This window comes from Rhipicephalus sanguineus, chromosome 9 (genome assembly GCF_013339695.2).
Source record: "Rhipicephalus sanguineus isolate Rsan-2018 chromosome 9, BIME_Rsan_1.4, whole genome shotgun sequence".
In the NCBI taxonomy this organism is placed as follows: domain Eukaryota; kingdom Metazoa; phylum Arthropoda; class Arachnida; order Ixodida; family Ixodidae; genus Rhipicephalus; species Rhipicephalus sanguineus.
In genome coordinates this window covers 24,156,843-24,169,256 of record NC_051184.2, presented here as the reverse complement: position 1 = coordinate 24,169,256, position 12,414 = coordinate 24,156,843, and the positions used below count along the sequence as shown (strand labels likewise).

Genomic DNA, 12,414 nt, shown 5'->3' with positions numbered 1-12,414 from the left:
TGGACGAAACCACACAGAAAATTGTAAGGAATGCCATAAAGTAGGTGTCTTCAGATCACTCCGCATGTATAAAGTGGCGTATGCCAGATTGTACAAAAGGCAACGGGAGAAGGACAGAGATATGACCACGCTTCGCCGAGTTCGTCGTCTGTGATGCGCAGTTGCGGGGTGGAGGGGGGGGGGGGGTGAAGCACTTTTTCTTACACGATGCGTCCCACATCTCTCGTCGCCCTTGCTGGGACGAAGGCGCAGCGGAGCGGGCAAAAGCACAGGCTTCACGTATTCCCTATCTAGATGGAAACAGGCACGATGATAGAGAGAAATGAGACCACTGGACACCCCCCTCACCGTCACCTCTCCCCCTCCTCGTACCTTCTTACGCACTGTACACTTCGGTTTCGCTGGTGATTTTCCGCGTCGCTTCGGGGATTCGCTGTTCTTTTGCACAGGCTGTGTGTTAACACAGAGTGCCGGCGCACGAATGCTCACATCTTAGACAGGAACGGACGTACTGATGCACTCACAATGACACGGTGGGATGCTACGCATGTGCTTGCCTGCTTTGGTGCTAGTCCGTGCGTTCACAGCCGCGCAGTTCCCAACCAAAACAGAAGAGGAGGAGAGGGCAAGTGCACTTGCCCTCTCCTCCTCTTATGCTTTTGTTGGGGGAGAGGGTACGAAGCACACACATATACGCACTAATGTAGGCAGCTGCTGCCTTGAAGAAGAGAGAAAGAGAGAGATAACTTTTAATGATATTCCCGGAAATGTCAGCCTGGTTAGTCGCCTGGCTTGCTGCTCCAGGTGTACCGTGATATACACAGTGATCACATATACACGCACATATTGCGTGCAGTCACAAACACACGTACATGCACCAAGAGTCATTCATAAAGTCGAAACTTCAGCTCCGCTGACACCCCGTGTTCAAGGGTTTTTCATCGCTTCAAACTACCATCTACCTCTGAACTGCTGCCTGATTTAAAACGCTCCAAGAGACCTGGAGTATCGCTACAGGTCAACCGGAGCGAAACTTCACTCAGTCAGCTAACTCGGTCATAAATAAGTAAGCTCCAAACTTCGCTGTGTCGCACTCTTATTACTGAGAATAATGAAGTGTCCTATTTAAGCGCGCGCAGCGCTATTTCCTTCGAGGTTAAAGAGAAATTCCAGAACCCTCGCAGACGTTAGCGAGACATTTTGATAAGTTAGCTTTTGAACTGAGGCTTAGTGGGTTCAAGAAAGGTACGCACAGGCTTCTTGAAGGTAGCAGACGCTTTGATTGCCAGAGCTTTGCCATCACGCAATACGGTCAGCGTTCACGCCTGCATGTTTCGTTTCTCTTTTGTGGTTCGCTGCGCGGTTCTTTGTGTCGATCGCGACCATTAAACAAAGGGGGTTACCGGTTCGGTGAAGTTTGAGAAACGGGGTGAAGTCCCCCCCCCCCCCCCCCGGACTCGCATAATAAATAAGGAGGGATGCAGAAACGGCAGGAGCTCGGCGGCGGCGCATGCAAGCTCATTTCACAAAGTGCTTCGATGGCAACAAATTACGGGTGCGCGCAGAGGGTATGGGCTCACGCGGAAAGTGTGTAACGCCACCAGCTGAGAGAACAAATTGCGGCAATAAAAAACGCGGGAGGAAGGCAATCATGCTGTCTGCGTAACCCTTCCGCTGAAAAAGCCTCACGCCCACTTAAGAAGAGGAGGAAAAAACAACAACCACACGAAGCAGAGTCAAAAGTTGAATGTCGTTACGGCAGCATTCGAAAACAATTACCGAAAGGAACATTTCCTTCCACTAACAAGCACGAAATTGGCGCCGAATATAGGATTCTCATTTTGGTCACAGTGTTTTCGTCGCCAAGACCACGCGTTCGAAGGAAATCGCGCCTTGAAGAGTGTATACGCCTGTCGCGTCGCGTGCAGAGACGGCAGCGGCGAGGGCGCGATGTTTCTAAAATTGTCGTTGTGCCCTCTAATAAGGCAACGACTGGTGAGGTGTTCTTTTTTCCTGTTTTGTCCTTCAGACTCTGCACGTTAAGCGTAGTGCGAATCATTAGCGAGGCACGAGGAAGCGCGGGTAACATTAAACACAGATGGCCGCGAATGCCGCTGTGATCTTATACCTTGTCGAACGTATACGAGACTCTGTTGAACGCACTGGGAAGTATGAAGCTGCACTGACTACGCATACCAGGATGGGTCTGCTTCCTTAAAGTGTATCAACAGTGTACTAGTTTTCTATAACACACTGAACTAAACTTAAAATATAGGCGGAATTGCGTCAATTTTCTCACGACTATCGCAGTAATATCAGACTTTCCAGTTACGTCAGAGGCGTGTGATGATCACTTTGCTCCACTGAGCATCACTAGAGGCCTGAAGCTAGTCACTCCCCAGTTATCACGTCTTCATTTGCCTGAACAGCCCCCCTACGTCACGCTTCACTAGGACGACAAACCTTTCTGGCTCACCAAAAGTAACGCGACCCTAGTGCAAGACCTCGGGTTCTGAGAGTGGCACTCGCGCTGACTGTGTTGGTAAACTTGGGATTAACAGTGAGCCATCTTCTTTTTGTTCTCAGTCAATGTACAGACCCTTGCCCCCCCCCCCCCTCCTCCCCCGTCCATTCCCAAAACCTTTCTGCACCTTACATGGTTTTGCACTGCCTACAGGATCAGAAGCATTGAAAGCTATCTTCACCTCAACTGGTATTGTGGTATTGTGTTGCCTCCGGGATCGGCACACCTTTGGCCCCTTGCGCCTGATTTCGTGTAATGACGTCATCCTATGTGATGTCGTAGTGGCGCCGCCACAATTTTTTCCGATCGGAAAAGTCATGATGACGTCGTCAAGCCGTAATCTCTGATCACGTGACTTTTTGAGTCGTTCGTGTTGGAAACGCCGCCTCCGCCACCGAAGCCACCGGCGTACGTCTCTAAATGGGCAAATTTGCGGACACAATGCGGTCGTCTCATGATTTCCACCTTCGCGGTTAATTAACATACCCCGAGTTCACCTGCGCTTTCTGATATCGCATCTCAAGTAGTATACAGGCGAGCGCAATAAACGGACTAATTGTCGTACGATCGCCCCGTGCGTTCAGCTGCTTTCTCGTACGCCTTCGCTATCGCCGTCATAATTGAACATATCGAAAAGAAGCGAGGCCGCAAAAAAAGAACACCATAAACGTCCGATAAACAGTTTTCCATTCTCTCGCTCACTTTCTTTTCTTCGGGCCGTATGTGTACCGCCTGCAATACACACGTGATCCCACGGCCCTGGTATATGCACACACGCACGCACCGCGACATCGTGGAATGCGTGTCGGTGCCCCGGCTCTCTTGCACCGCGCAAGCGCGGTTGTGGAATGGACAATTAACCCGCATCTGCATGCCAGGGAAAAAGGAAAAAGAAAGCACCTCCGCGAAAGCTAGCCATGCGCAAGACGGTGAGAGAGAAAGAGAGAGCGAGCGAGAAGGGGGGGGGGGGCAGCTTAGAGGGGATCGCCGCCGTGGAAGAGACCCTCTGGCGATGCTCTCCTTGCTGAATCGATGTGCTCTATATATGCACACTTGCACCTGATACACCAGTCTGTCCCATCACTTCTATGCAGCAGGGCACGAACATCAAATGACGCACGGCCCAAATTTGGTTCGAAATCTATGGTCTAGCGGCTCCGATGTGTAATCAGAGAGACGCCGAGATAAAATTTTTAATAAGATAGATAGATAGATAGATAGATAGATAGATAGATAGATAGATAGATAGATAGATAGATAGATAGATAGATAGATAGATAGATAGATAGATAGATAGATAGATAGATAGATAGATAGATAGATAGACAGACAGACAGACAGACAGACAGACAGACAGACAGACAGACAGACAGACAGACAGACAGACAGACAGACAGATAGACAGATAGATAGATAGATAGATAGATAGATAGATAGATAGATAGATAGATAGATAGATAGATAGATAGATAGATAGATAGATAGATAGATAGATAGATAGATAGATAGATGTTGCTAAAACGGATGCTTGGGCAAGTATCAGCGGTGTATCTGCGTTTCTTTCTGTGTGTTCCGTCTTTAGCGCTGTTTAATCTATCTAAAGATAGAGTTGCTTTGTTTAGGTAGACAATGTTCTAGCAGACCTCATAAATCAACTGTCCAGTTTCAGTACGTTAAACACCCACAAGAACAATATTAAGTGCAGCTACATCACCGCCCTTCACAAGGCTGCGTAAGCGCCCGCCACGTCTTGTAATCACAGTTAAACTCAGCCCAAAGCTTTCAACATAGGCGTGCGAAGGGGGAGGGGGGACAAGGGGGCTGCGCCCTCCTTAGTGACCTAAGAAAGGGAGGGGGGGAGGGGGCGCAAAGTCTGCCCTATACATTAGCTTAATAGGGAGGGGCCTTCCTTCGTGTTTTGTTCCTTTGCGCACCACAGCATTAAGGGAGGGGGGGGGGGGGCGCTGCGATGAACCTTCGCCTGCCTTCGCACCCCCCGCCCCCTGAAGGAGAACCCTGTGCACGCCTATGGCTGTCAATGAAGTGCCAGATTGAGAGTGGTTCACTGCAGTGAAGTCAGGCATTCGCGCGGCGCGTTTCTATTTAGATCTCACGCCACCAAAGTTGATTGGGTTGGTTGTGAGAGAGTGCGAGGAGGGAGAGCAGAGGGGTGTCTTCATTTGGAAAGACCTTATCCTTCAAATGATCTTCTCTGCCATGTCCTAAATGATGGAACGGTGCCCTTCAGGTGTCGTCTAGACGCTCGAAAATGTTCGGTCCACAATTGATAGGATCCCGTCGGCGTAAAAACGACCGATGCGATAGAAGCCTCTATTGTAAGGTGATAATTGAGTGTAGCCCGCCGGCACTGTGCGTAATTAACAAAACTATTACTCCACTTCATCAGAGACTGATGTGAAGCCTCGTTCACACAATCGCCGACACCGGTAAGTCGATAGAACGGACGATATAAGAAAACGAGTACAACCAGCGCAAAATTATTCCTAATAGAAAAGGCACTGTTCAGTATGCGCATGCACTTTGAATTTGTGGTCGCGTTATTTGTTAAGACAGTGGTGCTCTAACGGATGCAGGCAGAAACTTACGTTACGCGCCGGGGGCGTGGCCAAACTTTATATCGAAGGAGAGGTCAGACCGCTCCTTAAATATGTGCGTGCGCGTGCTTGCATGTCTGTATATACAAATATACCAAGGGTAAAATTTACGAAACAGGGGGTTTGGACCATACCCACCTTTCCCGGCTAAGCCTATATTACACGTAAAGGCAGTAGCTAGGCATGCAGTTACGGTATGGTAGGCCGATCCTACCAGACTAACGGCGTGTTCTAGACGCTAAACTGCATTGCCTTGACGAAAGGACATTATCACAAAGCAAGATCCTGGGACCTTGGCCCACGGTTTCGTGCATGCCGCCAAGGCCACGGAAACCCTACTGAGCTACTTGAAGACGACCCGAATTCACGAACGTTTGTGAACTACCGGCACGAGTTCGTGCTCTGCGTGTTTACACTATCCGTTAATTTCTTCTTCATCTCTATCTTATCTCTATCTTATCTACTATTCCCCCTTTCCCCCACCTCACGTGTAGAGTAGCCAACCGAGCCAAAGCTGAGTTAACCTCCCTGCCTTTCGCCTTCGTTTATCTCTCTCTTGTTGAAAGACCGCCATTCGTGAGACGATACTGCGTAAACGCTTCGGGCTTTTTTTTTTTTTTTCGTCACACACTTCGCGTTGGCTTGAACCAACGCGAGACGCGTGCTTGCATCGACCTACACTAAAATACTTAACAACCTCCTTTTTTACTTAGCATGTCCCTGTATGTTCGGTTTCTTCGTCATGCGTTTATCATTATTCGACTATCAAAATTAGATTTTCTTTTCCCTTTTTTGTTGGAAACACATTTCCCATCATATCGCGTTACCACATTCTGACAAATTAACAGTTTATTGTTCCACGCTTTTGACTGTGTACTGTTGACCGCTTATTAAGTACCGTCCAAATAAGTAATAGCTGACTCACAGCAGGCCGTGCGTCATCCCGCGCGATGTGTATCTAGTAATGGCGCGCATCGACTATGAGCGAAAGCACGGAGCCGAAGGAAAGGCCACCCGCTTAGACCATTTCGCATATGGCCTCACCAACCACGTATAAGCAGCACGACTGTAAGTGGGATCATGGCCGTACGTACCCTTGTAGCGATGTCTGTTCCAGATACCGATGGACCCACGCGTCGGTATGAATAAGCAAACAGACGCCACAAAGAAACAGACAGACAGACAGACAGACAGACAGACAGACAGACAGACAGACAGACAGACAGACAGACAGACAGACAGACAGACAGATAGATAGATAGATAGATAGATAGATAGATAGATAGATAGATAGATAGATAGATAGATAGATAGATAGATAGATAGATAGATAGATAGATAGATAGATAGATAGATAGATAGATAGACAGACAGACAGACAGACAGACAGACAGACAGACAGACAGACAGACAGACAGACAGACAGACAGACAGACAGACAGACAGACAGACAGACAGACAGACAGACAGACAGACAGACAGACAGACAGACAGACAGACAGACAGACAGACAGACAGACAGACAGACAGACAGACAGACAGACAGACAGACAGACAGACAGACAGACAGACAGACAGACAGACAGACAGACAGACAGACAGACAGACAGACAGACAGACAGACAGACAGACAGGACAGACAGACAGATAGATAGATAGATAGATAGATAGATAGATAGATAGATAGATAGATAGATAGATAGATAGATAGATAGATAGATAGATAGATAGATAGATAGATAGATAGATAGAGACAGACAGACAGACAGACAGACAGAGACAGACAGACAGACAGACAGACAGACAGAGATAGATAGATAGATAGATAGATAGATAGATAGATAGATAGATAGATAGATAGATAGATAGATAGATAGATAGATAGATAGATAGATAGATAGATAGATAGATAGATAGATAGATAGATAGATAGATAGATAGATAGACAGACAGACAGACAGACAGACAGACAGACAGACAGACAGACAGACAGACAGACAGACAGACAGACAGACAGACAGACAGACAGACAGACAGACAGACAGACAGACAGACAGACAGACAGACAGACAGACAGACAGACAGACAGACAGACAGACAGACAGACAGACAGACAGACAGACAGACAGACAGACAGACAGACAGACAGACAGACAGACAGACAGACAGACAGATAGATAGATAGATAGATAGATAGATAGATAGATAGATAGATAGATAGATAGATAGATAGATAGATAGATAGATAGATAGATAGATAGATAGATAGACAGACAGACAGACAGACAGACAGACAGACAGACAGACAGACAGACAGACAGACAGACAGACAGACAGACAGACAGACAGACAGACAGACAGACAGACAGACAGACAGACAGACAGATAGATAGATAGATAGATAGATAGATAGATAGATAGATAGATAGATAGATAGATAGATAGATAGATAGATAGATAGATAGATAGATAGATAGATTATGACAGACACCTTAGTGGAGGGGTTCTTTAACGTGCACCTAAATCTAAGTACACGGGCCTCTAGCATTTCGAATTTATAGGAATAGCTAGAATAACTCTTAGGCCGGGATTCGATCTCGCGACCATCGGGAGAAAGAAAGAAAGAAAGAAAGAACGAAAGAAAGAAAAAGAAAGAAAGAGAGAAAGAAACAAAGAGAGAAAGAAACAAAGAAAGAAAGAAGAGAATAATTGTTTCTCGGTTTCCTCGAGGCGTCAATGTTCACTACGCGTACACGCTACCACTTGGAGAGCATCGGCTGGCAAAGTACAATAATTACACATTGCGGTCGAGTCTAATTACACACGTCACTGACGATCGAGATAGCTGTGACGCGAGAGAAACAATGGGAGATCGGTAAAATACTCCCGCGCCCTCGCAACGCGGTGCTACAGGCAGGCATATTTTAACAGTTGCGCCACAGGACCTCCACGGTCACATTAAGATAATGTGAGCGCCTCGGCGCCCCTGGCGGTACTCTCGAGAACAGTAGGGGCGTCTGGCCCCTTCTCTTTATTACCGCTATTCGGGCTGACTCGGGAGATTGACGCAATGATCACATGTGTATAGAGCCTCGCCGAAGACCGACATTCGTTGTGGTCCCCTTCGTTGCTGCTCCGAGAAAATAAAAGAATCCTTGTGGGGTATAATACTTAGTCTTGCTTCTTTTTCTGCCTTGGCTGATCCGCGAAACTCGCATTTAGCGACGCCTTGCGCGGGTACGGAGACGTATAGACGCGGAGACTGAAGGGATATCGCTGCTTATGACACGCTTCGTCGAATGAGCGCGAACTTTATGCGGCAATTAAGTGTGGCTGCAACACCTCGCTAAGAGAAAAAAAAAAGGTCAGAATGCGCCCCAGGTGGTTAGATCAGATTATTCAGGCCACAAGCACACGTCTTGCTGAGCGAAAGAAAACCTTTCTGAAGGAGATATCATCGGCATTAGAAGTCTAAAGTTTAAAGCGTGACATGGTACCAACTCTAAGACCTGGAACCAAGAGCGACATACCGAGTTGAAAGCGCGACATGGGAGGCCTACGTATACATCACTGTCCAACATCTCATGAAAGCTCCGGCCTTTTAAAGAAGTCGCCGGTGTCTTCGTCAAGGCCAAAGCGCCGAAGCGCTCCTTAATTGGGGGCTATGCCCCGCTGCTTAAAGTAGGAATAATCATGCAATTTTATGGCACCCTTGAAAGACGCAGTGAAGGATGTGAGCGCGTTTTAGAAGCGTCATGAAGGAATGTTGGAAATATGGCGAATTTCCTGACGACCACTTCTACCTATCTCACAGTGCATGCATATATAGTACGCGTTATCTCTATCTCTGACAGATATACACGAAATTTCCGAGACAGAAAAACTCAGTTTTCGTTCTCTCTCTTCTTTTTCTCACCCAGGTCTGGCAGGATATTGAGAGCGTGCTTCTGGACGACATCAGTGGGGCGAGGCACGCAGCGTCGGGCGTCAAGCCAGAGCCGGAGACACAAGTCAGTCGCGACGTCGTCTACGAATACAAGACCACCGAGGCCCGCAGGGACCAAGCGCCGTCCGTCCTACCAGCCAACAGTGCCATCCTGGTCGCCGCACTGATGGCTCCCGTTCCGAACCGACCGCCATCGCTGCAACGGCAACCACCGAGCGTCGCGCCGCCTACGCAGCCGTCGCTGCCGCCGCAAGACCCACCGCAGACGAGACAAGAGTCGTCGCCCGAAGACCAGAGCGCCAACCCACTGAACCCTTCGACGTCGTCAACGGGATTCGTCACGCTAGACTTCGACTTCATGCTAAACTCAGACGACGCCGCCCTGTACCCCGAAGTAAACTCGTACGATGCCGAGACCGAGCTCAAGCCTCAGCACGAGCAGCAACCCCACGAGCAGCAACAGAGGCACGAACAGTCCGAGCAGCAACAGCAGCAACCGTTCGCAAGCAGCGTGGCTTCGACGAACAGCGCAGCCCCCTCCATTGACCACCTGACGTACCAGCAGTCTGCAGCTCAGACAATGAAGGCGGAGGCCACGGCCAATCCTTTCGACATGTCGTCCATGCTGTCCGGCTCCCAGTACACAGCCCTCTGGGCCAACTACCAAAGCGCGAACCCTCTGCAGACGCCGCCGTCTAGCCAGATGTCGCCGCCAGCGTCACCGGACCACTCGCAGCTGGGACAGCCGCAGCACGCGGGGGCCCACTTGGACGGCGGGAGCCAGTACCAGACCACCCTGCCCTCGATGCACTCGATGGCAATGAAGGCCGACGATATCCTCAGCCAGTGCCTACAGCAGCCGCCCCAGCAACACCACGGCAAGCAGCAGACGCCCCCGCACTTACGCATGGTGACCCCACCTTCATCGCCGAGGTTAGCGGACCTCCTGAGCGCCGGCACCACGATGGGACCTCCGAATCACTTCCCGGCGACGCCGCTCACGCCCGACATTCACATGACCGACCCGTACTGCCGGTCCTCGCCGCTCGTTGGGCCCAAGAAGTCCCACCAGCAACATCATCAGCAGCAACAACAGCAGTCGCGGACAGCAGTGAGTCGAAAGAAGGTGACCATCCACACCTGTTCGCACCCCGGATGCAGCAAGAGCTACACCAAGAGCTCGCACCTCAAGGCCCACCTGCGGACACACACGGGCGAGAAGCCCTACCAGTGCAACTGGAAGGAGTGCGGCTGGAAGTTCGCCCGCTCCGACGAGCTCACGAGGCACTACCGCAAGCACACCGGCGACCGGCCGTTCCAGTGCCGCTTGTGCGAACGGGCTTTCTCGCGCTCCGACCACCTATCGCTGCACATGAAGCGCCATACGTCACTGTGAGCTGATCCTCAGCACAATCCACCGCGAAGTTTGTCGCCAAGGCGAACAAACCAATTCCTCGTTGTTAAGTTTTGCTCCGAGACACTCGGATTGTGCGACGTCTGTTCCCCAACGACGCGAGCAGTCCCCGACTGCGTTCCGTTCCAGTGCTCCCACTCATATTGTCCTCCCCGGTGCTGACCAAGCTCCCTTGTACCGCCCTATCCCTCCGCGACCGCGCCGTGGACTAGCGTGTCGTGGCTTTCCCTTGTTCTACCTGATGCTCCCAAGTGCAAGAGTTTGCGATGCCCCCCTCGGCCGAGCTGAAGGACACTTCTTCGGTGCCAGCTCGCCACTGCGCGTGCGCCGTGGCGCGTGAACTGTGCTGCTTGCGCGCGCGTTGGTCACGCGAAAGTGATTGACCTTGACTGGGATGCACTTCGCCCATCCAGATTCAAAATATAGTGTTGTGTATTCTCTCGCTTTCCTTAGCGAAGGACGTCCATTTCGTCCACATACTTAATTTTGCTTTTTCTTTGTTCGTGATTTCGCTCCCTTCTAGGAGAGCCAATGTTGTTCAGTGTGCAATAGTGTCCGGTTTAATCTTGTCTTAGAAATGTGTGCGTGTTAAAGCCAGTCGTCACGTGCTGTTGTATTTGCTAGTTCTTAGAGACGTTAAGCTGTATAACGGGACCAATGGTAGAATACGTAGTACATCAGGTCAAGCGTCCTTGTTGCTCGAGGAGTGCAATGAAGGAAAAAAAGAACAAGAAAACAACTCTGATCAGGCAAGGTTGCCTTCTCCATATTTCGGCCTAGAACCCCGAGCACGGAGAGTGCGATCCTGTTTGGCGGAGTAATAAGAGAATGTGCGAAGCTGAGGACCATTAAGAATTGCGGATATAGCTTAGCACGAACCTTCAGAATTACATGTTCGAACGACCAAGCTTGGCTTATTTATGCATGTGCTTCGATGTGCCTTAGAGACTTAAAAATTAGAGACACCCACCTGCTTTCAGGTGCGTTAGAACGTTGCATGCATAGCAAAACGTTTTTAGGCTATACTTACAACGTGCTTCGTGTAAACGTGCTTGTGACGTAAGATAGTACGCTTTAAGCTTGTCGAAGTATGCAATCCTGACGCACAAGTGATCGTCACTTAGCTTGAGCTTCCTGTGAGCACCACGTGCCTGTTTGAAACATGCCTTCAGTGTTCGTCTTCGATGTTGCTGCAGTAAACCTTCAGCACGGTAAATCAGTCCACGGTATATCGTGGTACAGTTCACTAATGCTTAAATAAGTGAGCAGATAACTCTAAGTACAGGACAGTATTCTTAAGATAAAGAAGGAAGTTATCCTTTGGTTGCGTTTGTAAGAACGTGCGAATCTGCTCAACACAGCGCAGAATACCGTTCAAGGTATGCAGAGATTATTTCCCGTCTCAGTTTTCATATCTGGTTCTATATTTGAATAGATGAATAAAACTAGACAGGGCCTGGAATATACGATGAAATAAGGAGAAAAATACAAGTTGTTGGCGCTTAGTAGGCGCGAAGAGGCTTTGTACATACACAGTATAGTGCAGTTGTTAATATATAATTTGTTCGTTGTTTCGTTTTTTACAGTGTGTCAGTTTACGTTGATGGAATACTTAACGCATATATCTATCATATCCACGTCGCATCTGTTCGTTTCCTTTCTTTTTTTTAATCAGAGACTTTACGTTTTGTTTAAGCCGGCTACAGTGAGAGAAAGAATAGCACAATTAGGGCACGCTTCTTAAGTGCGGAAAGGCCGCCTAGGCTACCACCCACGCAAACACACACATAAGCACCCATACCAACACACCTCCATTCTTGTGTGCATACTTCCAGCATATGGAGAAACTTTTTGAGCCCCAGAAAAAGTCTTTTTGGGGCTCAGGAACTTTATTACAAGAACTTTCCGGTGCTGG

The 12,414-nt window shown here is 49.0% G+C and overlaps 1 protein-coding gene across 1 annotated transcript in view; it reads left to right on the top strand.

Moving 5' to 3' along the window:
• The window catches only part of LOC119404760 (Kruppel-like factor 1), a 211,224-nt gene extending 199,081 nt beyond the window's left edge, over positions 1-12,143 (top strand). The window contains exon 2 of the mRNA XM_037671421.2: positions 9,060-12,143. Within this exon, the coding sequence (XP_037527349.1) occupies positions 9,060-10,481 (1,422 nt within the window). The 3' untranslated portion in view covers positions 10,482-12,143. The remainder of the gene's footprint in view (positions 1-9,059) is intronic.
• Positions 12,144-12,414: the final 271 nt, after the last annotated feature.